Genomic DNA, 26,351 nt, shown 5'->3' on the forward strand with positions numbered 1-26,351 from the left:
ACACCACATACTGGTATTCAAGGGTCACCAAACTAAAGTAGTGAACAGGGGAAACTGTTAGAATACAATGGATGGATCCTATATTAAATTAGGCCGGTAAAACTAATCCCACTAGGATTTGACAATTACCTTCCCTTAAAGGGCTGACTGCACTAAAGCTTAAGTGAGGGAGATCCACCCAAACTGGATCTTACACACATCAAATGAACAAAAGTATCTAAAATAACAAAACCAAGTCAAAAGGTGGAAATCAAAACAAAAATGCCAAAGTGTGCTCACCGATCACGGAAGGTATCTATAAGAACATAAGAAATAGGAGCAGGAGTAGGCCATACGGCCCATCGAGCCTGCTCCGCCATTCAATCAGTTGATGGCTGATCATCAATCTCAACTCCAGTTTCCTGCCCGATCCCCATATACCTTGATTTCTCCTGGAGTCCATCTCAGCCTTGAATATAATCAACGACTGAGCATCCACAGCCCTCTGGGGTAGAGAATTCCAAAGATTCACGACCCTCTGAGTGAAGAAATGCCTCCTTATCTCAGTCTTAAATGGCCGACCTCTTATCCTGCGACTATGCCCTCTAGTTCTAGACTCTCCAGCCAGGGGAAACAATGTCTCAGCCTCTACGCTGTCAAGCCCCCTCAGAATCTTATATGTTTCAATGAGATCACCTCTCATTCTTCTAAACTCCAGAGAGTATAGGCCCGTTCTACTCAACCTCTCTTCATAGGACAACCCTCTCAGCCAACAGCCTCCACATTTTGGTATTGAAGGGACACTCAGTCACGAACTATGGGCAAAGCACCGGAACACAATGGGTGGGTCCTACTTTAGACAGGCCGATGTTAGATTAAGCTAGACCAAATCCCACCAGGGTGGAACAAGTGCATCCTCTTAAAAGAGCTAAGCCACTAAATTTCTAGGGTGAGGTAGCTCATCCAGACTGGTTTTGACAAAAAGAAAACTAACACAAGTAACTAAAACAACAGCATCAAATCAAAGCAATGAATTGAGGCTAAAACAAACATTCCATTCAGTGTCTTCCGGTCACAGAGATCATCCAGTGAACTGGCAAAGTATTCTGGTATTGAACTCTAGCTCAAAACATGGACAAGCTGCCGGCACACAATGGATGGATGTTTGTCGGGAAAGATAGATAACAAAGTAGCTTTAGGTGTTATTATTGACCATTCACTGTAATTTCCTTTCTCTGTGAGACTGTTAGCAACAGCAAAGCTAATTAGTAGTGAGATGCAACTGGAGAAAATTTGATTCCAGTTTATTTTATCATTTTGCAACTCACCCGGGAACTCACGTTTGGAACATTTGTGTCGTTCTGGTCACCTGATCTTCAAAGGGACACTGGCTAATTGGAGATAGTTAAGAGAAAAGGAACAATGATGATGATAGATTGTTCTCACTGCAGAAAGGAACATCAAGAGGGAACATAATGCAGCTCTTCAAAATATTAAAGATGCACATAATAGCGATATAAGCAAGTTATTTAACCTGTAATTGTGCAACTGGAGAACATAAATTGCCCAACAAGATTAGAAGTTAGTTGGAATGCTCTCCTCCTCATCATCACAGTGTAGTGAGCTTGTCCATCAAAAGCAGTTAATATTATCAATCAACTCCTTTAAAAGAAAGCAGAATAAATAGTTCTTTAATAAAGTGATCAAATTATATCAACAAGTTTAGATAAAGATAATGAATTACTTTTTGAAGTTCTATAGTTCCAGTCTGGTCAGTGCCAATGCAGCCTAAAGTATGGTTACAGTTTGAGCGGTGCCATGTTAAGGTACTGGTCAGCACTGATACAGGGACAGCCCAGGCTAAGGTACTGGTCAGCACTGATACAGGGACAGCCTATGCTAAGGTACTGGTCAGCACTGATACAGGGACAGTCTATGTTAAGGTACTGGTCAGCACTGACGCAGGGACAGCCCAGGCTAAGGTACTGGTCAGCACTGATACAGGGACAGCCTATGCTAAGGTACTGGTCAGCACTGATACAGGGACAGCCTATGCTAAGGTACTGGTCAGCACTGATACAGGGACAGCCTATGCTAAGGTACTGGTCAGCACTGATACAGGGATAGCCTATGCAAAAGTACTGGTCAGCACTGTTACAGGGACAGCCCATGGTAAAGTACTGGTGGAATTTTGGGACTATAATCTATGGAATACAACAAGTCTGTGTTGAGTAATGAATGTTGTTATGTTAGATTGATACCTTGGAGGTTTTGCTTGATTCGCTTTGGGGCAATGGAAAAACTTCACATTTCTTCATATTCTCAGATGTTTTACTTGTGATTAATCACTTACCTGATGAGATTCAATGAGCTGAGGAGAGTCCATCAGTGCTGTAAAACAGACCTGACTGTTGGAAGAAACAGTCTTCACGGTCCAATTGGATGTTCCATGTTTCATGCATTATTATCAGGTTAGTGTGGGCTGTGTCTACAATAGCACTGAATGGTACTGTGGGCAGTGCCTTTATTGGTGTGATCAGTACTAAGTACCTGAGAATGGCTTGTGTCTGTATCGGCACCAGCCAGTTACCTTAGTGTGGGCTGTGTCATTATTAATGTTAACTGCTACGTTAGCCCAGCTGGTGCCTGTATCAACACGGATCAGTGTTGCACCTGATTTGCCCTATTGCCACCACAACAGTCTAAGCTATGCCAGTATGTTCGTGTAGATTGTATTGGCACTGACTGAAACCGTGATGCTGCTGAGCCTGTAATGGTGCCAGTCGGCGTCTTAACACAACATTCCTTGGGCCTATTCTTGTTTAGTCACATGATAATGATGTGTACAGGCTCATTTCCTGCAGGCCTCCCATTTTGATTTGTGATGTTTTTTTTCCTGCTGGATTCTAATCAGATGTGAGATATCCTGCTAAAATGAGGGATGATTAAATTCTGTTTGGATTAACGGATTGGGACTGAATTCAATCTGCTGTGTAAAATGAGATGGGAGATTACTCATCAGAAGAGGGGAAACAGAAATTGAGTCAATTTGGACCCTATTAAAAGGTCATCGTTTTCACATTGAGACAATCTGAAGCATAGCAAAACGGTTAAATCCCAATATTCCCAGGTTTTAGCGGGCTTTTGGATGGTCCAAAAAGTAGATGTTGATTCCCATTTCTCTATAGATCAGAGGATTATATTACTGAAAAGAGAAGCACTTTCAATGTTAAATTCCATCCCCATCCAAACGGATATTCCACCCATTAATTTCCCATTATCCAGCCCTTAAAGAACAGCGAAAAGTATCTCACAGAGCAATGGAAACCAATGTCTCCCACCTTGAAGTAGTTTAGCTCACTTTGTGCAGGTAGTTAATTAAACCTATGAACAGCACTCATCCTGGTTCATCAGCAGGAAAAAGACTCAGGACCACAATTATGAAGTCAGTTTCAGATCAAGCTCACAACCTGAAGAAGCAGGAAATACAACATCTTCGAGATGCTTATTGAACCTTCCTTCAAAACAAATGGGCTTATAGTCATGGTAAAAGATTGAATTTGTTTGCAAGTAAATTTTAAGTTTTTCTGTTTGAGATTTCTCCCCCCACCCCCAATTTTATAATGTCGGCTCTCCTGAAGAGTTTGACTCTTTGCTGGAATAGACTCACATGGGAAGCGATCATCATCTCAGTATCACTCCTGAGGACCAATTATTCATATGTGATTCTCGATAGTGAATCAGGAGGCAATTCAACTGTGGCTGCAATCACAGCCAAGCCCAATGCTATCCTCAACCAGTGATCAGTCACGCACACTTCCGGCAGGGGTCACTGGATAGTGATTGGGAATGGGTATCTGGGCTGATTTTCTGATTAACTGAGGAATGCTAAGACGAATGGTAGCACCCTTACTGTTGCTCCAGCTGAGATCAGCACAGACCAAGGACGAAACCAGGCACTTTTCTGATCAGTATGACTCAGCTACCCACTGGATAAACTTGCCGAACTATGTGTATTTTTAAAGGTGACATACCTCAGAATATGCTACATTTTGAAACTCAGATAAGCAATTGTCCCCCAATGCAAGAGGTAGTATGTATTGGAATATCACACCCTGTGCGGTCTGATTGGGGTTATCGAAGGAACATTAGGAACAGGAGTAGGCCATTCAGCCCCTCAGGCCTGCTCCACCATTCAATTAGATCATGACTGATCTGCACTTCAACTCCATTTGCTCCATGTCCCTTGATAGCCTTACCTAACAAACATCTGTCGATCTCAGTCTTGAAAGCTCCAATTAACACAGCATCCACAGCTTTTTGGAGGAAAGAGTTCTACTACCCTTTGTGTGAAAATAGTTTTCCGTATGATTTCACCAGGGAATTAGATAATGGATGCCGAGCAACTGAATAATTTGTCTGCATGAAGTTGAGTTGGTTTCTTTTCTACTGATTTCTTCTTCTATTGGAACTTTGTGGTTTGATGGAGTTCCTGGAGAGAGTGATGAGGAATTGAATTTTTTCAGGAAATAGCTAATGTGGTAGATAAGGGAATGTCTATGGATGTTATTTATATGGACTTCTGGAAGGCATTCGATAAGGTTCCACATAAGAGACTATTAACAAAAATGGAAGCGCATGGAATCGGAGGCAATCTATAGACATAGGAAGGGAATTGGTTAGGAGGTAGGAGTCAGAGAGTAGGGATAATGGATATGTGCTCAACTTGGCAGGATGTGACTAGTGGTGTCCCCCAGGGATCTGTATTCAGGCTTCAGCTTTTCACTATATTAATAAATGACTTAGACGAAGGAACAGTGAGTCATATATCCCCGTTTGCTGATGACACCAAATTAGGTGGTGTAGTAAATAGTGTAGATGGGAGCAGAAAGTTGAAAAGGGACATTGAAAGATTAAATGAGTGGGCAAAACTGTGGCAGATGGAGTTCGATGTGGGAAAGTGTGAGGTCATCCACTTTGGACCTAAGAAAGATAGATCAGAGTATTTTCTAAATAGTGAGAAGCTAGGAACTGTGGAAGAGCAGATAGATTTAAGAATCCAAGTACAGAAATCATTAAAAAGCTAGTGGACAGGTACAAAAATTAATTAAAAAGACTAATGGAATGTTGGCCTTTATCTCAAGGGGACTGGAATACAAAGGGGTGGAGGTTATGTTACAGTTACATAAAACTCTGGTTACACCCCATTTAGAGTGCTGCATTCAGTTCTGGGCACCGCACCTCAGGAAAGATATATTGGACCATTCACCAGAAAGATACTGGGGCTAAAGGGGTTAAATTATGATGACAGCTTGCACAGGCTAGGCTTAAATTCCTCTGAGTATCGAAGATTCAGGGGTGATCTAATTGAGGCGTTTAAGATGATTAAAGGATTTCCTCTGATGGGGGAGTCCAGAACAAAGGGGCATAACCTTAAAATTAGAGCTAGGCCATTCAGGGGTGACGTCAGGAAGCACTTCTTTACGCAAAGGGTTGTGGAAATCTGGAACTCTCTCCCCTAAAAAGCTGTTGAGGCTGGGTCAATTGACAATTTCAAAATTGTGATTGATAAATTTTTGTTAAGCAAAGGTATTAAGGGTTACGGAACCATAGATGGAGTTAAGATACAGATCAGCTATGATCTAATTGGATGGTGGAACAGTCTCAAGGGACTGAACGGCCTACTCATGCTCCTATGAGTCCAGTAGCAAAGAGCTGTTCTTGTAGATTAAAAAGGCCAGCGGTGGGAGGAGATGAAAGAGCAAAGGTTAATATAAATGAGGATGACAAAATAAAAAGCAGGCATTTAGAACAAGAGGAATGATTTCCATAAAACTTCTCATTTCCATGATCAAATCTGACAGTTATTGGAAGCGGCTTTGCTCGCCGATCCGATTGCATCTGTGGAACTGCAGTGCAGTGGAGATGCTGGGGTGTGAATAGGTTATGCCACTAATGTATATCTGGGTGTCTCTCCCTCTGTGTAAGCATGCATATGAGATCAGTGGCAATGTACTGGATATTTGGATGGTACTTGCAGTCAGTCTGATTAATCGGGGTTAGCGGCCTTGATCACGATTGCAAGATTAGAAACACTCTGAGTTTGTTCCAAAACATTTCTCCAGTTCATCAGTGTTGCCACTAACTTTATCGGTAGGTTACCTGGTTATTGAGACTTGGTAACCTGACTGGATAAAGAAATCACAAAGATTTCTCTCTGAAGTTCACAACACCTAGTTGTTGCTCCCAATATTCTATCCCCCTCCTCTCAAAGAAACTAGATCTCGCTGGTATGTAGTTCCACAGGTACCAGCAACCTTCTGGTGCATTATCCAAGTGCCTGTGCCTCATATGTGAGCTGGTTGATGAGTGTCACTAGGTTATTTGACCATGGTGGGGGGCGGGGCACACAGTCGAGCCTGATCGCGTTCTCATTCGATGTCTGCACTTTCTAGTGGGGGTCACTGGTTAGTGATCAGGGTCGTAACCCTTGGCTTCTTAGCTAGGGGCACTGAAGTCAGCTGTAGCACACAAACTGTTGCCACATTCAAGCTCACTTAACTCAGCACATGCTGGAAATTGGACCTGGGAATGTCTGAGAGATACCTTTACACACCAGGCCATTGGGGGAGATTTTTTAAAATTCATTCATGGGATGTGGGCATCGCTGGCGAGGCCAGCATTTATTGCCCATCCCTAATTGCCCTTGAGAAGGTGGTGGTGAGCTGCCTTCTTGAACCACTGCAATCTGTGTGGTGAAGGTACTCCCACAGTGCTGTTAGGGAGTTCCAGGATTTTGACCCAGTGACGATGAAGGAACGGCGATATATTTCCAAGTCGGGATGGTGTGTGACTTGAAGGGGAACGTGCAGGTGTTGTTCCCATGTGCCTGCTGCTCTTGTCCTTTTGGTGGTAGAGGTCGCGGGTTTGGGAGGTGCAGTCGAAGAAGCCTTGGCGAGTTGCTGCAGTGCATCCTGTGGATGGTACACACTGCAGCCACTGTGCGCCGGTGGTGAAGGGAGTGAATGTTTAAGGTGGTGGATGGGGTGCCAATCAAGCGGGTTGCTTTGTCCTGGATGGTGTTGAGCTTCTTGAGTGTTGTTGGAGCTGCACTCATCAAGGCAAGTGGAGAGTATTCCGTCACACTCCTGACTTGTGCCTTGTAGATGGTGGAAAGGCTTTGGGGAGTCAGGAGGTGAGTCACTCACCGCAGAATACCCAGCCTCTGACCTGCTCTTGTCGCCACAGTATTTATATGGCTGGTCTAGTTAAGTTTGGTAAGGTCCACTTTGATAGTTATTGGGGGTAAACGAGGCTCATCAGCAATAAGCACACCAGCATTCAACAATAACAACAACTTGCATTTATATAGCGCCTTTAACATAGTAAAATGACCCAAGCTGCATCACAGAAGCGATTATCAAACAAATTTAATGCCGGGCCATATAAGGAGATATTAGGCCAGGTGAACCAAAAGCTTGGTCAAAGAGTTAGGTTTTAAGGAGTGTCTTAAAGGAGGAGAGAAAGGTAGAGAGGAGGAGAGGTTTAGGGAGGGAATTCCAGAGCTTAGGGCCTAGGCAGCTGAAGGCACAGCCGCCAATGGTGAAGCGATTAAAACCGGAGATGTGCAAGAGGCAAGATTTGGAGGAGCGCAGAGATCTTGGAGGGTTGTAGGGCTGGAGGAGGTTACAGAAGTAGGGAGGGGCGAGGCCATGGAGGGATTTGAAAACAAGGATGAGAATTTTAAAATCGAGGCGTTGCCAGACCGGGAGCCAATGTAGGTCAGCGAGAACAGTGGTGATGGGTGAATGGGACTTGGTGTGAGTTAGGATACGGGCAGCAGAGTCCCTGGTTAAGGGGATAAACTGGGACATGTTGGGTATTTGTAATCTCACTCAGTACAATGGGGAGTCCCTGTACATCACATGATCTAATACATTGTTGGATGAGGTTCCTGCAAGCGGGGTGGGGGTAAGGAGACAGAGACTGAGCATGGGGCTGAGGACGAGGGATGTTGCAGGCGTAGGTATTGTTCTCCAGTACGGTCAGTCCATTCTGACACCTCCCTGCTTTGTTTGTGCTGCAGATTGCAGAATGCCCTGGTAAACACGGCGCGGTGCTTTCTCTGTGTGCTCTCAGCATCGCTGTCTGTTTTAAATGTCGCAGTTTGGTGCTGAAGATCTCTCACTGAATTCGGAGAATACTGTTTAAAAAAAAATCCGGGTTATCAAACCCAGGCTTCAATCTGTGCAAACACATAAAGCAGCCTCCATGTCTGGATCTCACTCTTTGCAATAACTCCAAACTGCTGTGGTGGGCCAGTGACTGAAGGGTTTCAGAACTGGGACAGGCTCCCACGTCCTGTTATATTCCTGCCGCTGCACAGCAGAGATTTTACATCTTGCTGTCATCCCATTGAGTTTTGTTGCCGCCTCCCAATTCCCAGTCTTTCCAGAACAGACCAATCGAAGGGCTCGCCCGGCCTGACGGATTGGATTGACAGCCTCTGTGGCCACACCGTGTGCCGCTGCAGTTGTGTTTTTCCAACATATCTCGTAGATGCAAAACTGTGCCAGAAAAAAAATAAAATCATTTTAGCTGTCCCGTGTTGCACTGCTAGCTGCTAAAGGGCACACTGCACCATTGACAGCTCCCGCAGCTTGGATCAGATTGCACTAGGTGTGGGCGTACTGAAATAACAAGAATGATCAGGGTTTATAAAGTGTGCTCTGCACCATTCCTCTGAACCGGCTCCATTCATTTTTTTTCCACGCAGAGAGGGTAGAAAACTAAAAATACAAGGATCCCTCTGCTTTAACTCCTCGATTTTAAAATTCTCATCCTTGTGTTCAAATCCTTCCATGGCCTCACCATTCCCTATCTCTGTGACCTCCGCCAGTCCTAAAACCCTCCGAGAACTCTGCGTTCCTCCAACACTGTGCATCCCCGCTCTCTTCGCTCCACCATTGGCGGCCATGCCTTCAGCCGCCTGGGTCCCAAGCTCTGGAACTCCCTTCCTAACAACACTGTGGGAGAAGCTTCACCACACGGACTGCAGCGGTTCAAGAAGGCGGCTCACCACCACCTTCTCAAGGGCAATTAGGGATGGGCAATAAATACTGGCCTCGCCAGCGATGCCCACATGAACGAATAAAAAAAAATCTCTTTCTCCTTCTTAAGGACTCTCCTGAAAACCCAACTCTTTGACCAAGCTTTTAATCACCTGACCTAATATCTCCTTCTTTGGCTCAGTGTCAGTTTTTGTCTAATTATGCTCCTGTGAAGAGCCTTTGGGACATTTTACTACGTTAATAGTGCTATATAAATGCAAGTTGTTGTTGTTGTATGTTCAGTGGCACCCATTCTCCCATAGGACTTGGAAGAGTGCTCCCTTCCCTGAACTACTTTTGCCCCTTCCCTAATTCACCTGCTTCTTTAAATTATGTTAAATTAAATTATATTAAAAAAATTAAAATTGTCCCCCCCCCCACCGACAGCTCATGGAAGAGTTTGTTCTTCCTTCCCCCCTCATGGGAGCTTCTGAAACAGTTTAATTGGGGCGCCCTCATGGTATGTGCTCTGACTCGGGCGGTAATCCACACTCTGGTTGTATACTCTGAGTACTATGGGGTGCTTGATTTTGGTACATTAGAGAAGTATGTTCAGTGCATGGTGCTCTGTGTACCATGGAGGTACATCTCATCTCTGTGGTGCTGTGGTTACAGTGGGGGTGCACATTCACTGCGTGGGCTGTGGGTACCATGGAGGTACTTGTTCCTTGTGCATACTCTGTGTACATTAGGGATGTGCGTTCATTGCACATACGCTGAGTACTATGAAGGTACATGCGCCACGGTGCATGCTTCGGATACAGTGGGGGTTCATGTACATGGCACATGCTCTAGATATGGTGGAGGTGTGCACTCCTGCTGCATGGTCACTGTTCTGTGGGGTGCACGTTCTTGTTAGATGCTTTGTGTACAATGGGTACACATTCTTTGCAGACGGTCTGTGTATAGTGGGGTGCACATTCATAGCAGATGCTCTGTATACAGTGGGATGCACACTCTTGTCAGATGCTCTGTGTACAGTAGGGTGCACACTCTTGGAAGTTGCAACAAGTGCGAGGCGCTCATGGACTTCTTTGTCAGTAAGATTGAGACCATTCGTTCAGCTCCCTCTGCTGCTTCCCTCCCTTCCCCTCGCCCACCAAGCCAAACTTCCCCTATGGTTCCCCACTGCCCTAGCCCTGAACTCGCATCTTTCTCTAGTTTCTATCCTATCTTCCCTCACGCCCTCTCCAAGTTTATCTTGTCTACGAGTCCCACCTCCTGCTCCCGCGACCCTATTCCCACCAAACTACTGACCACCCAACTTCCCTTCCCTGGCCCCCATGTTAGCTGATATTATTAATGGTTCCCTCTGCTCAGGTACTGTCCCCCTCCCCTTTAAATCTGCCATCATCATCCCACCTCAAAAACCCACCCTTAACCCCTCTGTCCTTACAAACTACCGCCCCATCTCCAACCTCCCTTTCCTCTCCAAAGTCCTTGAACGTGTTGTCACCTCCCAAATCCGTGCCCATCTTTCCCGCAACTCCATGTTTGAATCCCTCCAATCAGGTTTCCACCCCTGCCACAGTACTGGAATGGCCCTTATCAAAGTCACAAATGATATCCTATGTGACTGTGACCATGGTAAACTATTCCTCCTCATCCTTCTCGACCTGTCTGCAACCTTTGACACGGTTGACCACACCATCGTCCTCCAGAGCCTCTCCTCCGCTGTCCAGCTGGGTGGGACTGCGCTTGCCTGGTTTTATTCTTATCTATCCAGTCGCAGCCAGAGAATCACCTGCAATGCCTTCTCTTCCCGCTCCCGCACCGTTACCTCTGGAGCCCCCCATGGATCTATCCTTGGCCCCCTCCTATTTCTCATCTACATTCTGCCCTTCGGCGACATCATCCGAAAACACGACGTTAGGTTCTACATGTACGCTAATGACATCGAGCTCTACCTCACCACCACCTCCCTCGACCCCTCCACTGTCTCTGATTTGTCACACTGCTTGTCCGAAATCCAGTACTGGATGAACAAAAATTTTCTCCAACTAAATATTGGGAAGACCTCTCCACAAATTCCATTCCCTAGCCACCAACTCTATCCCTCTCCCTGACCACTGTCTGAGGCTGAACCAGACCGTTCGCAACCTTGGTGTCCTATTTGACCCTGAGTTAAGCTGCTGACCACATATCCGCTCCATCACCAAGAACGCCTACATCCACCTCCGTAACATCACCCATCTCCATCCCTGCCTCTGTTCATCTGCTGCTGAAACCCTCATCCATGCTTTTGTTACTTCTAGACTTGATTATTTCAATGCTGTCCTGGCCGACCTCCCATCTTCCACCCTTCATAAACTTGAGCTCATCCAAAACTCTGCCCGTATCCTAACTCGCACCAAGACCCGTTCATCCATCATCCCTGTGCTCGCTGACCTACATTGGCTCCTGGTCCGGGAACGCCTCGATTTTAAAATTTTCATCCTTGTTTTCAAATCCTTCCATAGCCTCACCCCTCACTATCTCTGTAACCTCCTCCAGCCCTACAACCCTCCAAAATCTCTGCGCTCCTCCAATTCTGGCCTCTTGCACATCCCCAAATTTTAATCGCTCCACCATTGGTGGCCATGCCTTCAGCTGCTTAAACCCTAAGCTCTGGAATTCTCTCCCTAAACCTCTTTACTTCTCTCTCCTCCTTTAAGATGCTCCTTAAAACCTACCTCTTTGAACCAGCTTTTGGTCACCTGTCCTAATATCTCCTTATATGGCATGGTGTCAAATTTTATATGATAATTTCTCCTGTGAAGCGCCTTGGGATGTTTTACTACGTTGAAGGCGCTATATAAATGCAAGTTGTTGTGTACAGTGGGGTGCCCACTCTTGGCAGATACTCTGTGCATATTGGGGTGCACATTTCTGGCAGATGCTCTGTGTATAGTGAGAGATGTATACCCTTGTCAGATGTTCTGAGTACAGTGGGGGATGTACACACCTGCCAGTTGCTCTGTGTGTAGTGGAGTGCACACTCTTGGCAGATGCTCTGTGTAAAGAGGGGCGTGTACTCTCCTGTCAGATGCTCTGTGTACGGTGGAATGCACACCCTTGTCAGATACTCTGTGTACAGTGGGGGGTGTACACCCTTGTCAGATGTTATGTGTATAGTGGGGAATGTAGATCCTTGTCAGATACTCTGTGTACAATGGGGAATGTACACAACTGCCAGATGCTCCGTGTACGTTGGAGTGGCACACTCTTGGCAGATGCTCTGTGTACAGTGGGGGATGTACACTCCTGTCAGATGCTCTGTGTACAATGGAGTGCACACTCTTGGCAGATACTTTATATACTGTGGGGGATGTACATTATTGTTAGATACTCTGTGTACAGTGGGGAATGTACACCATTGTCCTATGCTCTGTGTAAAGTGGGGGATGTACACCATTGTCAGATACTCTGTGTACATTGGGGGATGTACACTATTGTCAGATACTCTGTGTACATTGGGGGATGTACACTATTGTCAGATACTTTGTGTACATTGGGGGATGTACCCCATTGTCAGATACTCTGTGTACATTGTGGGATATACACTATTGCCAGATACTCTGTACAGTGGGGGATGTACACCATTGTCGGACACTCTGTGTACAGTGGGGGATGTACACCTTTGTCAGATACTTTGTGTACAGCGGGGGATGTTCACCATTGTGAGATGATATGTGTATAGTGGGGAATGTAGATCCTTGTCAGATACTCTGTGTACAATGGGGAATATACACACCCATCAGATGCTCTGTGTACAGTGGAGTGGCACACGCTTGCCAGATGCTTTGTGTACTGCTGGGGGATGTACACTCCTGTCAGATGCTTTGTGTACAATGGAGTGCACATTCTTGTCAGATACTTTGTGTACAGTGGGGGATGTACACCTTTGTCACATACTCTGTGTACAGTGGGGAATGTACACCATTGTCAGATACTCTGTGTACAGTGGGGGTTGTCACTATTGTCGGACACTCTGTGTACAGTGGGGGATGTACACTATTGTCGGAAACTTTGTGTACAATGGGGGATGTACACTATTGTCGGATACTCTGTGTACAGTGGGGGATGCATACTATTGTCGGAAACTCTATGTACAGTGGGGGATATACACCATTGTCCTATGCTCTGTGTACAGTGGGGGATGTACATCATTGTCAGATACTCTGTGTACATTGGGGGATGTACACCATTGTCAGATACCCTGTGTACATTGAGGAATGTACACCATTGTCAGATACTCTGTGTACATTGGGGGATGTACACTATTGCCAGATACTCTGTGTACAGTTGGGGATGTACACCTTTGTCAGATACTCTGTGTAGAGTGAGGGATGTACACCATTGTCGGACACTCTATGTACAGTGGGGGATGTACATTCTTGTTGGAAACTCTGTGTACAGTGGGGGATGTACACTATTGTCGGACACTCTGTGTATAGTGGGGGATGTACATTATTGTTGGAAACTCTGTGTATAGTGGGGGATGTACATTATTGTTGGAAACTCTGTGTACAGTGGGGGATGTACACTATTGTCAGATACTCTGTGTACAGTGGAGGATGTATACTATTGTCGGACACTCTGTGTACAGTGGGGGATGTACACTATTGTCGGACACTCTGTGTACAGTGGGGGATGTACACTATTGTCGGACACTCTGTGTACAGTGGGGGATGTACACCATTGTCGGACACTCTGTGTACAGTGGGGGATGTACACTATTGTCGGATACTCTGTGTACAGTGGGGGGATGTACACTATTGTCGGACACTCTGTGTACAGTGGGGGATGTAAACTGTTGTCGGATACTCTGTGTACAGTGGGGGATGTACATTATTGTTGGAAACTCTGTGTACAGTGGGGGATGTACACTATTGTCGGACACTCTGTGTACAGTGGGGGATGTACACTGTTGCCGGACACTCTGTGTACAGTGGGGGATGTACACTATTGTCGGACACTCTGTGTACAGTGGGGGATGTACACTATTGTCGGACACTCTGTGTACAGTGGGGGATGTACACTATTGCCGGACGCTCTGTGTACAGTGGGGGGATGTACACTATTGTCGGACACTCTGTGTACAGTGGGGGATGTACACTATTGCCGGACGCTCTGTGTACAGTGGGGGGATGTACACTATTGTCGGACACTCTGTGTACAGTGGGGGATGTACACTATTGCCGGACACTCTGTGTACAGTGGGGGATGTACACTATTGTCGGACACTCTGTGTACAGTGGGGGATGTACACTATTGCCGGACACTCTGTGTACAGTGGGGGATGTACACTATTGTCGGACACTCTGTGTACAGTGGGGGATGTACACTATTGTCGGACACTCTGTGTACAGTGGGGGATGTACACTATTGCCGGACGCTCTGTGTACAGTGGGGGGATGTACACTATTGTCGGACACTCTGTGTACAGTAGGGGATGTACACTATTGCCGGACGCTCTGTGTACAGTGGGGGGATGTACACTATTGCCGGACACTCTGTGTACAGTGGGGGATGTACACTATTGTCGGACACTCTGTGTACAGTGGGGGATGTACACTATTGCCGGACGCTCTGTGTACAGTGGGGGATGTACACCATTGTCGGACACTCTGTGTACAGTGGGGGATGTACACCATTGTCGGACACTCTGTGTACAGTGGGGGATGTACACCATTGTCGGACACTCTATGTACAGTTGGGGATGTACACTGTTGTCAGATACTCTGTGTAGAGTGAGGGATGTACACTATTGTCGGACACTCTGTGTATAGTGGGGGATGTACATTATTGTTGGAAACTCTGTGTACAGTGGGGGATGTACACTATTGTCGGACACTCTGTGTACAGTGGGGGATGTACACTATTGTCGGACACTCTGTGTACAGTGGGGGATGTACACTATTGCCGGACGCTCTGTGTACAGTGGGCGATGTACACTATTGTCGGACACTCTGTGTACAGTGGGGGATGTACACCATTGTCGGACACTCTGTGTACAGTGGGGGATGTACACTATTGTCGGGCACTCTGTGTACAGTGGGGGATGTACACCATTGTCGGACACTCTGTGTACAGTGGGGGATGTACACCATTGTCAGACACTCTGTGTACAGTGGGGGATGTACACTGTTGTCAGATACTCTGTGTACAGTGGGGGATGTACACCATTGTCAGATACTCTGTGTACAGTGGGGGATGTACACTATTGTCAGATACTCTGTGTACAGTGGGGGATGTACACTATTGTCGGATACTCTGTGTACAGTGGGGGATGTACACTATTGTCGGATACTCTGTGTACAGTGGGGGATGTACACTATTGTCAGATACTCTATGTACAGTGGGGGATCTACACTATTGTCAGATACTCTGTGTACAGTGGGGGATGTACACCATTGTCAGATACTCTGTGTACAGTGGGGGATGTACACTATTGTCAGATACTCTGTGTAAAGTGGGGGATGTACACTATTGTCGGATACTCTGTGTACAGTGGGGGATGTACACTATTGTCGGATACTCTGTGTACAGTGGGGGATCTACACTATTGTCAGATACTCTGTGTACAGTGGGGGATGTACACTATATTGGGGACCTTTCTGTGCACAACTTTCTGTGCATTTGCCTACAGTGCCTATCCTGCAAAAATGCTTCATTGGCCGTGAAGCACTTTGCGCCGTCCTGAGGTTGTGAAAGGCGCCAGATAAATGGGAATTCTTTCCTTTCTCTTGTGAGTATGAACAGTCATCAGCGGTGAATTCAATAAAGTTGCAGAAATTAAATCACACTCGTTAACTCATTTGGTGTGAATGTCACTGAGCATCAGCAGTGACAACATATGATGCTGTTTGGTGGGCTCAAAAGTGAACTGAAATTGTGCACCAAATTAAGCATGTTCATTACAAAATTGATATATAATAGAAGTCATTTTCAAACAGTAATCTAATCCTGTGACTTTTGTTGACTGATTGCGGTAGATCTTGACTGCGATAAAATGGGTACTAGCGAATTGACAGCCCGTTGACTTTGACTGGACGATAGTGTAAAATGGTGATAGCGAATTGTCACCATTTTACACTATCGGACAAAGTCAAGATCTACTCCATTGAGTGTTTTTCTTCATTAAAGGCACTATATAAAAGCAAGCTTTTGTAGTTGTTATTGGTCTTGCGATTCTTAAACTGTTGTTTGAACCCTAAATTGTATTCCAACCTATTACACACTCCCAGGTATCCCTATTGGCATCACCTGGAAGCATGGGGTCAGCTTCCTCATGTATGCCAACGATGGCCAGCTCTATTTCTTTGCCTCTTCCCTCAAGCCAGAGCATGAGCTACACTCGCCAGCTGCCCATCTGACGTTAAGACCTGAATGAGTTAAAAATTTCCTCCAGTTTAATGCCAACAGAACGGAAGCCATCGTCCTCAGCCCCTGCTAGCCCACACCGGCCTCTGGCCTCGATTCCATCAACAACAACAACAACACACAACAACAACAACTTGTATTTATATAGCACCTTTAATGTAGTAAAACATCCCAAGGCTCTTCACAGGAGTGATTATCAAACAAAATTTAATACCGAGGCACATAAGGAGGTACGGTCAAAGCGGTAGGTTTTAAGGAGTGTCTTAAAGGAGGAGAGAGAGGCGGAGAGGCGGAGAGGATTAGGGACGGAATTCCAGAGCCTAGGGCCTAGGCAGCTGAGGGCCAGTGGTGGAATGATGAAAATTGGGGATGCGCAAGAGGCCAGAATTGGAGGAGTGCAGAGATCTTGGAGGGTTGTAGGGCTGGAGGAGGTTACAGAGAAAAGGAGGGTTGAGGCCACGGAGGGATTTGAAAATAAGGATGAGAATTTTAAAATCGAGGCGTTGCCAGACCGGGAGCCAATGTAGGTCAGCGAGAACAGGGGTGATGGGTGAACGGGACTTGGTGCAATTTAGGATACGGGCAGCAAGTTTTGCATGAGCTCAAGTTTACAGAGGATGCATAGCGGGAGGCCGGCCAGGAGAGCCTTAGAACAGTCAAGTCTAGAGGCAACAAAAGAATGGATGAGGGTTTCAGCAGCAGATGAGCTGAGGCAGGGGCGGAGATGGGTGACGCTATGGAGTTGGAAGTAGATGGTCTTGGTGACGGAGCGGATATGGAGTCGGAAGCTCAGCTCAGGGTAAAATTGGATGCCAAGTTGCAAAGAGTCTGGTTCAGCCTCAGACAGTCGCCAGGGAGAGGGATGGAGTCGGTGGCTAGGGAATGGAATTTGTGGTGGGGACCAAAGACAATGGCTTTGGCCTTCCCAATATTTAATTCAACCCCAGCTGCCACCTCAGGCTGAGTTGACAGAGGAGTAATTTTAAGACTTCGCGCTACCAGAGAGAAGCGTCAGACCTGAGATTCAGGGGCAGCAAAATTGTTCGAAAATCATGCACAATGCGCACCTGGATTATTGAATTGCACTCCTGGCAGATAAGGTTGACTTAAAGCTGAGCTTCCTTCCTCACATCTATGCTGTTGCCATGATTGCATTGTTCCACCTCTGCAACATTGCTTGCCTCCACTTCCATTTTCCCCCCACTGTCTCCAAAATCCCAGCCCATGCCTTTATCACCTCAAGGCTTGGCTTTTCTAAGGCTTTGCGAGCCAACCTCCCCTTCAACTGGAGAATTGTGTCCAATTCTGGGCACAGCACTTTAGGTAGGATGTGAAGGCCTTAGAGAAGGTGCAAAAAAGATTTACTAGAATGGTTCCAGGGATGAGGGATCTCAGATATGTGGATAGATTGGAGTAGCTGGGGTTGTTCTCCTCAGAGCAGAGAAGGTTGAGAGGAGATTTGATAGAGGTATTCAACATCATGAAGGGTCAGACAAAGTAAATAATAAAGAAAAGCTGTTCCCACTGGCAGATGGGTCGCGAACCAGAGGACACAGGTTTAAGGTGATTGGCAAAAGAACCAAAGGTGACATGAGGAAAAATGTTTTTACACAGCGAGTGGTTAGGATCTGGAATGCACTGCCTGAAAGGGTGGAGGAAGCAGAGTCAATTGTGGCTTTCAAAAAGGAATTAGATAAGTACCCGAAGGAGAAAAATTTGCAGGGCTATGAGGAAAGAGTGGGGGAATGGGACTAGCTGGATTGCACTTGCAGAGAGCCGGCACAGGCTCGATGGGCTGAATGGCCTCCTTCTGTGCTGTAACCATTCTATGATTCTTTGATTCAATGATCCTCATCTCAACCCTCCACAAATCACAGCTCATTCAGACTGCTACAGCCAATGTCCTCACCCATGCAGTCTCATCACGCCCCCCCCCCAACACAGTCCCATCACCCCCCCAACACAGTCCCATCACCCCCGCAACACAGTCCCATCACCCCCGCAACACAGTCCCATCACCCCCGCAGCGCAGTGTCATCAACCCTTAACGCAGTTCCATCACCCCCCCAACACAGTCCCATCACCCCCGCAGCGCAGTGTCATCACCCCCTAACGCAGTCCCATCACCCCTCAACACTGTCTTATCACCCCCAATGCAGTCCCATCACCCCCCCAACACAGTCCCATCACCCCTCAACATTGTCTTATCACCCCCCAATGCAGGCTCATCACTTCCCCAGCGCAGTCTCATCACCCCCCTCACAGAGTCTCATCACCCCCAATGCAGTCCCATCACCCCCCAACACAAAATCGAGACTGACACTTCAGTGCAGTACTGAGGGAGGGCTGCACTGTCAGAGGTGCTGTCTTCCAGATGAGACGTTAAACCAAGAACCTGTCTGCCCTCTCAGGTGTATGTAAAAGATCCCATGGCACTATTTTGAAGAAGAACGGGGAAGTTCTCCTTGGTTTTCTGGCCAATATTTATTCCTTAACACACATCACTGAAAAAACAGATTATCTGGTCATTATCATGTTGCTGTTTGTGGGAGCTTGCTGTGCATAAATTGGCTGCCGCATTTCCTACATTATAACAGTGACTACACATCAAAATTACTTCAGTGGCTGTAAAGTGCTTTGGGGCGTCCTGAGGTCATGAAAGGCATTATATAAAATGGAAGTCTTTTCTTTATTTTTTAATGTTTTTACGCTCACTCCTGGTCATCCATCTTTCTATCATTAGAGTAATGTATTTAATTGATTAGAGCCCTAAGGAAGAATCTAACCTGCCTAAACTGGAGCTTGAATAAATCTCCTTAGTGTTACTCATTGGCAGTGACATGCATTCATTTTGGGTTAAAAATGTAGCCTAGGAAAAATAAACAGATTCAATGGTGAAAGCTGGCAGAGACTTTCTCCTTTCCCTGCTCTGGGCATTAACAGAAACCCACTCCCTTTTTTAGGAACAAGAGAAGAATGACAGAAAAAATTATAAATTTATAACGGAGCAGCTGTATAGTACTTCCACGCCAGTCAGTGCTGGAGTATTGTGCATCCGTGTTCTTTGTGGCAGACCTGGCACTATACTAGCAAGGAAGCCATGCAAATCACTGGTTAGGCCTCAGCTGGAGTATTGTGTCCAATTCTGGGCACCACACTTTAGGAAGGATGTCAAGGCCTTGGAGAGGGTGCAGAGATTTACTAGAATGGTGCCTTCAGAATTCCTCCAGTCTGCTCGATGTCAATCCTGGCACCATGAGCCTCACCGTCTCTCTGCTCCGTGGGATCTGAACCAGCATCATCAGCCGTTGCTAATGAGGGACTTCAGTTATGTGGCGAGACTAGAGAAGGCTGGGGTTGTTCTCCTTAGAGCAGAGAAAGTTAAGGGGAGATTTGATAGAGGTGTTCAAAATCATGAGGGGTTTTGATAGAGTAAAGAAGGCAAAAGTGTTTCCACTGGCAGGAGGGTTGGTAACCAGAGGACACAGATTTAAGATAATTGACAATAGAACCAGAGGTAACGTGAGGAGAATTTTTTTTACACAGCGAGCTGTTATGACCTCGAATGCACTGCCTGAAAGGGTGGTGGAAGCAGACTCAATAATAACTTTCAAAAGGGAATGGATTAATACATGAAATGGAAAAAATTTTGGGGCAATGAAGAAAGAGCAGGGGAGTGGGACTAATTGGATAGCTCTTTCAAAGAGTCAGCACAGGCACGATGGGTAAAATGGCCTCCTTCTGTGCTGTCAGATTTTATGATTCTATATTATTATGCTGCCAGTGATGGTTCGCAGGTACATTATTAATACAGCCTCTGTCCCCTCTTCGTACAAACGCCACATTAAAAATAGATATTTGCAACGTGGCAAAAGTTGTATAAAACATTGATATCCCACTTAGCACCTGTCTGTCTTGTACTTTTCTTGGGTTCTCAAAGGTATTGACCTGAAGATGGGAAGGGTAACCTGTTCCAGTGATTGAATCATATTCGTTACTGGTGGAACCACTATTCAATGGAATATAGTGTCCGTCCGTGCTGTGGTGAGGAGGGTAGTGGTAACACTGATAAATTTAACGGTGAGTTGAGCTACTTACTGTACCACTCATGAGGAGCTCTCAATACCTGCTGTCAACCTATTGAGGGTTCAAACCCGCTTTCTTGGGTTGTCTAATGACCAACTTGTGACTGTCCTCTTTGGGAAAGTAAGTGGCATCTCTTTGGGGTCAAGGTGGCTCGAAGGTGGCATGCCTGGTGATGGACTTGATAATCTGATACCTGAGCCAAATGGGTCCACAGTTACACAGGGTACTGTAAATGGTTGACCAGCCAGCCTGCTACATTCAATGAAACCTGGAGGGGAGACATGTTACTGGAGCTGAGACTATTCCCATTTGGCTCCAGATAACGTTGCAAGCCAGTGCCCTAATGGATGGGGTGGTCTGGTGACGTGAGCCATGGGATGCCTAACAGTGCTCTCTGCTGGTAGGCTGCATCAACTGGAAATTCTGCTTTGGGTCGGTGGGGGTGGAGGGGGGGTGTTCTCTGCAGGAACCTCCAGAGAAATGGAATAAATGGTTAAAACTTGTGCCTTTTCTCCAGGGCTTTCATCCACCTTCCACCAAAATGACAGTGGGAGAGCGGGACAATCCTGCAGAATTTTAGGGTCCATAGTTTTACCTGGGTGTCCCTAAGCCTTGGCTCTTCCAACTGGAGATTAAACTCTTTGGACTTAAAGGGAGAGTGTGTACAATCTATATTGAGTGAAGGGAAACTCTACCTGAGTGGATTCCTCAGTAGCTTGGTTTGGAGAGCCTTAAACATGGTGATGGATCTCCATGCATGCCAGACACCCAGCTAACCAAACAGAAAATTGTACTTACCTTGCTTTCTTAGTGATAAGTTTGCATAGAATTACATAGAATGTGCAGCACAGAAACAGGCCATTCAGCCCAATGGGCCATGCCGGTGTTTATGCTCCACATGAGTCTCCTCCCACCTCTCTTCATCTAACCCTATCTGCATAATCTTCTATTCCTTTAGGTATGACCTCTCAGTTCTGGTATCGTCCTTGTAAATCTTTTTTGCACCTTCTCTAGTGCATCTATATCCTTTTTATAGTATGGGGACCAGAACTGTGCACAGTACTCTAAATGTGATCTAACCAAGGCTCTATACAAGTTTAACATAACTTTTCTAGTTTAGTGGCGCTGATTTTCTCTCATCTCCCATTTACTGTACCTCTGGGGTCAGACTCCATCTGGTCCCCAAAGTTAAATGGGGGGAATTTGCTCTAGAATAACAGTGGATGTTATATGGTCTGCTTTGGCTTTGCCTTAGACCTTCATAGTAGGTGCTGGGTCTCTGTCAGTGTCGGTAGCTGGGTAGGAATCAGGTCTAATGACACAAGTGGTTAGGTTGAGGGTCTCTGCAACTGTCAGCAGTCCAGTAGAATGAGGTGTCCCCGCTTGTACTAGCAATAGAACAAGGGTAACGTAGGAAGGATGCTTGGTGCCTCCCTAGCTCTGTCCAAAGTGTTTGTGACAACTTCATCTGAATGGCTGTCTGACTCAAGAATTGTATACACACAGGTAAAGACAGGCATTTTCTCGGCTGCCGATCGGAATGAGTCACCCACCAGCGAAACGAGGAGGAGTTCGGCCTGCAGCAATACAGCAAGGGTGAGGCTTATCACACACAAAGGGCAAAGTGTGGTTCAAAGCTTCTGCATGCTTCGTAGAGGAGTGAACGTATAAACATAGAGTGTAGTACACAAATAGCATGATGAAAGCAGAGGAGATACCTGCTTTTAATTGGCTGTTAAACCAGTTTGCCCTGATAGGAGGGTGTAGTGGGAGCATTTGTGTACATTTTTCCTGTTTGATTGTCAAATTTTGTCTGATAATGCTCCTGTGAAGCACCTTGGGACGTTTTACTACTTTAAAGGTGCTATATAAATGCAAGTTGCTGTTGTTATTACACTCATGAATGGTGTGCGAGATTCTCCCTGAACCTGGAACAGTTACTTCTAGGGGCTGAAATTCTGCTTTGGGCTCATGGGTGTCACTAATACATTTGCCTTGGCACATTTCATTCTGATGGTGCACTGAGGGGTCTTTCCCAGGGTTCATACCCCCCCCGCCCCCGTCCCCTAATTTACATACTTGTAGCGCACTCCCTATACAATTTGTGCCCTGCGCTGGGAGTGCAAATGATGGGAGAGAGGGGCGCGCCAAATGTCCTGGGCAGGATCATAAATGTGCAGACGCAGCTCCTTCAAATGGCGACTGCATCTCCATGTCAAAGCTGGGCATTTTCTGCTGTGCTGGGTTGAGGCTGGAGCCTACTAATGTTCGGGGTGGGGGTGGTGCTGTGTCAGGTGAGGTGTGGCGAATGGTCGTGTTGTAACAGTAAATTTGAAACCAAAGCAAAGGGAACAAGTTGATCCAATCTAACTAAACAAACAACGGTTCAATGCAAAGAAACCAAACATGGTCAAAAAAACAAGGACTAGTACAGATAGTTTCAAAGTACTTCTGCTACCCACCTGCCAGTGGGAGTGGGTGCTTTGCTTCAACTTTTAAAGGTGCACAGAGCTGGTCACATGCCAGTGGTGCAGTGCATTGGAGTTCCCGGGGTATCATGGCCACCCCTTCCTCAAATGAGTACACTAATGAGGCTTGTGTCAAGGAGCACTACCAGCCTCCTACGCTCCCAATGCATTCCCATCGGAAAACCCAGGGCTAGTGCACATCGGGCACACAGATTCCAGTCCCAGCTTCCTGCTCTCTCTCTCTCTCTCTCTCTGTGCCTGGCATGAATCTGCACTGCAAGTGCGGGAGGGGGGGCAGGGGAGGATGGAATTTCCATCTCATAGTTGTGTTCTCAGTTCTCATGACATCCTCACCTTAGGTTTGGGTGCTTGGCAGAATGAATCCGAGAGATTCCTAACCTGGTGCAAGTATGTGGGGCCAAAGATAAAGATCTAGCAATGAATGATTTCCGTGTTGAGTCAGAGCCCACTCATTTGAATGAGGTTGCGAGTTTTAACTGTAAATTTGTTTCAAGGTACAGGTATGCACATTGAAAAGTGAAGGGCTGTATTTGTGTGTGTATATATATATATATATATGTGTGTATGTATGATGCCCCTGCTGGTTGAAACCCCTTCCAAAAGTCTCCGTCCAGCCTCCCACATTCAGAATGGCCACTTGACTGAGATACTGGTGGGTGGCCAGGCCTCTGGAACTTCCCTCCTGTTCTGTAGGCCTGAGGACCATGAGCCAGGCCTACTGAACAGGAGGGGAGAAAATTGGATGGAATCAAAGAGGCATTTCTTCAGTGAAATGTAAAGTGTATGAATGTTTTTCTTTTAGCCCAAATTAAATATTTACCTGTTGTTGGAGGCAGAGCGTGGAATTTACTCACAGTGTAATATGGAAAATCAGTCCTCAAATCAAACACTGACATAAATGATCAGGCGTCAATTCAGGTCAACCTCAATGAATGAAGAATGCCATTTTGATAAATATTGCAGTGATTGTACATCACAGTGGTTGTACTTTGAATCCTAATACACTTTGAACACTGTGTGTGGGCCGGAAGATTTCATTAACCCAAGTCCTGTCCACATAAACCCATCCGGTGCTATTTGTTGAACAGTATGGCGCAATTGCATTGAACGGATAAACAGTAAATAACAGTGAGGTGACTGATCCTGTGATCCTGTGATGATTCAGTGTGTTAGATTATCCTGTTCATCTTGACACGTATTAATGGGCTTGGAGTGGTTGACCACATGACAAGAAGAATGTATTGCCAAATCTGTGTGGGGCAGTTAATTTGATGCATTAATGGGTTTGGGATAGTTAACAGTGTGCTGGTTTGATGGGTGTGGACAGTTGCGTGCTGGTTTGATGGGTGTGGACAGTTGCGTGCTGGTTTGAAGGGTGTGGACAGTTGCGTGCTGGTTTGATGAGTGTGGACAGTTGCGTGCTGGTTTGATGAGTGTGAACAGTTGCGTGCTGGTTTGATGAGTGTGGACAGTTGTGTGCTGGTTTGATGAGTGTGGACAGTTGTGTGCTGGTTTGATGGGTGTGGACAGTTGCGTGCTGGTTTGATGGGTGTGGACAGTTGCGTGCTGGTTTGATGGGTGTGGACAGTTGCGTGCTGGTTTGATGGGTGTGGACAGTTGCGTGCTGGTTTGATGGGTGTGGACAGTTGTGTGCTGGTTTGATGGGTGTGGACAGTTGTGTGCTGGTTTGATGGATGTGGACAGTTGCGTGCTGGTTTGATGGGTGTGGACAGTTGTGTGCTGGTTTGACGGGTGTGGACAGTTGCGTGCTGGTTTGATGGGTGTGGACAGTTGTGTGCTGGTTTGATGGGTGTGGACAGTTGTGTGCTGGTTTGATGGGTGTGGACAGTTGTGTGCTGGTTTGATGGATGTGGACAGTTGTGTGCTGGTTTGAAGGGTGTGGACAGTTGCGTGCTGGTTTGATGGGTGTGGACAGTTGCGTGCTGGTTTGATGGGTGTTGAATAGGTGACTGGGCTGGATTAATGAGGATTGAGCAATTGGTTGTAAAATGATGCAGTAATGAATTAATGGGTGTGGGGTGATTGCTTGTTTTGTGATACGCTGTATTTGGTTGATTGTTTGATGACACAGTAAGGGGGTGGATTTTCCCAAGGACTATGCCCGATTCGCAGAGCTAACATGGGCATAACCAACTGAAAGAACGCATGGAAATCTGTTGTGTCAGATTTACCCTCCGCCGTTCAATTTACCATTTCAAATTCTGTAGTGGGGGCAGAAGTGCCCGCCCGTTTACTGTTAATTATATTCAAATTAGTCCCCAATAATGTCATTTAAACTGCCGTTCCCTATCTATTTAACCTCCTCCAGCCCTACAGCCCCTTGAGATCTCTGTGCTGCTCCAATTCTGGCCTCTTGAGCATCCCCCGAGAACCTTTGCACCACCATTGGCGGCCGTGCCTTCAGCTGCCTAGGCCCTAAACCTCTCCGCCTGTCTACCTCTCTCTCTCCTCCTTTAAGTTTCTCCTTAAAATCTACCTCTTTGACCAAGCTTTTGGTCACCTGTCCTAATATCTCCTTATGTGGCTCGGACAAAATTTTGTCTGATTACGCTCCTCTGAAGAGCCTTGGGACATTTTACTACCTTAAAGGCGCTATACAAATGCAAGTTATTGTTGTTCAATTTCCCAGCATTAGCACTTGGTCAATTGCCTCCCATATAAAATGGGCCTCCAGGGTTACGGAAGTAAATTTAAAGATTTGTAGCAGCATTTCGAGTCTATTTCTGAGTTTTTCTTTCTTGCTTTGTTTCTTTGTTGGTCAGTAGGCTTTGTGTCAAGTGATCTGGTATTGATATTGTTTTGGACGTCCATAAGATTTGGACAATGGGTTTCCCATTAGGAATACCCCTATCTTGGAGGAAGAAGAGGAAGAGCAATGGTGGCATGTCAGGCTGCTCCTGATGCCATCTGTGCCCAGCTGCCAGCACCCTCCTATCCATATTTACAGGCAGAGGTTCACCTACCCGACAGTAAATGTGCAGAAATGGCTACGCAAGCATAAGTGGACAACCAGATTCCGAACTGTTGGGCTGCAAGAAAATAGCCAGCTGGCATGCATCATAGGACTGGCACCGTGAGTGGCAGTAACATTGAGCTCTGGAGTTTTTGCTCTGCCTTCTTCCAGGCATGCTGCAATGCTGCCTTACGTGGAGGCTACCCTGGAGGGGCAGGCAGGGCCACACATCTTGTATATCACCTGAACCTCTCCACTTCGCCAGCCATCAAACAGAGATTGGGGCGTTGTATCATTCAATTGCTAGGTTTTTTTTGTCCCCACACTTATTGTGCAAGGCACTTTTGT

At 46.2% G+C, this 26,351-nt stretch overlaps 1 protein-coding gene across 3 annotated transcripts in view; it reads left to right on the forward strand.

Moving 5' to 3' along the window:
- Nucleotides 1-26,351, forward strand: part of septin5a (septin 5a) — a 116,138-nt gene that overhangs the window by 6,576 nt on the left and 83,211 nt on the right. Inside the window, exons 1-2 of one of the 3 annotated variants that reach the window (XM_068005550.1) lie at nt 2,421-2,450; nt 22,047-22,136. The exons of 1 other annotated variant lie outside the window; for it this stretch is intronic. In XM_068005550.1, the coding sequence (XP_067861651.1) occupies nt 2,436-2,450; nt 22,047-22,136 (105 nt within the window). In that variant the 5' untranslated portion in view covers nt 2,421-2,435. Of the gene's footprint in view, nt 1-2,420; nt 2,451-22,046; nt 22,137-26,351 lie in introns of those variants that run through there. One more of the 3 variants, XM_068005549.1, reaches the window with a different exon arrangement.

This window comes from Heptranchias perlo, chromosome 25 (genome assembly GCF_035084215.1).
Source record: "Heptranchias perlo isolate sHepPer1 chromosome 25, sHepPer1.hap1, whole genome shotgun sequence".
Lineage (NCBI taxonomy): Eukaryota > Metazoa > Chordata > Chondrichthyes > Hexanchiformes > Hexanchidae > Heptranchias > Heptranchias perlo.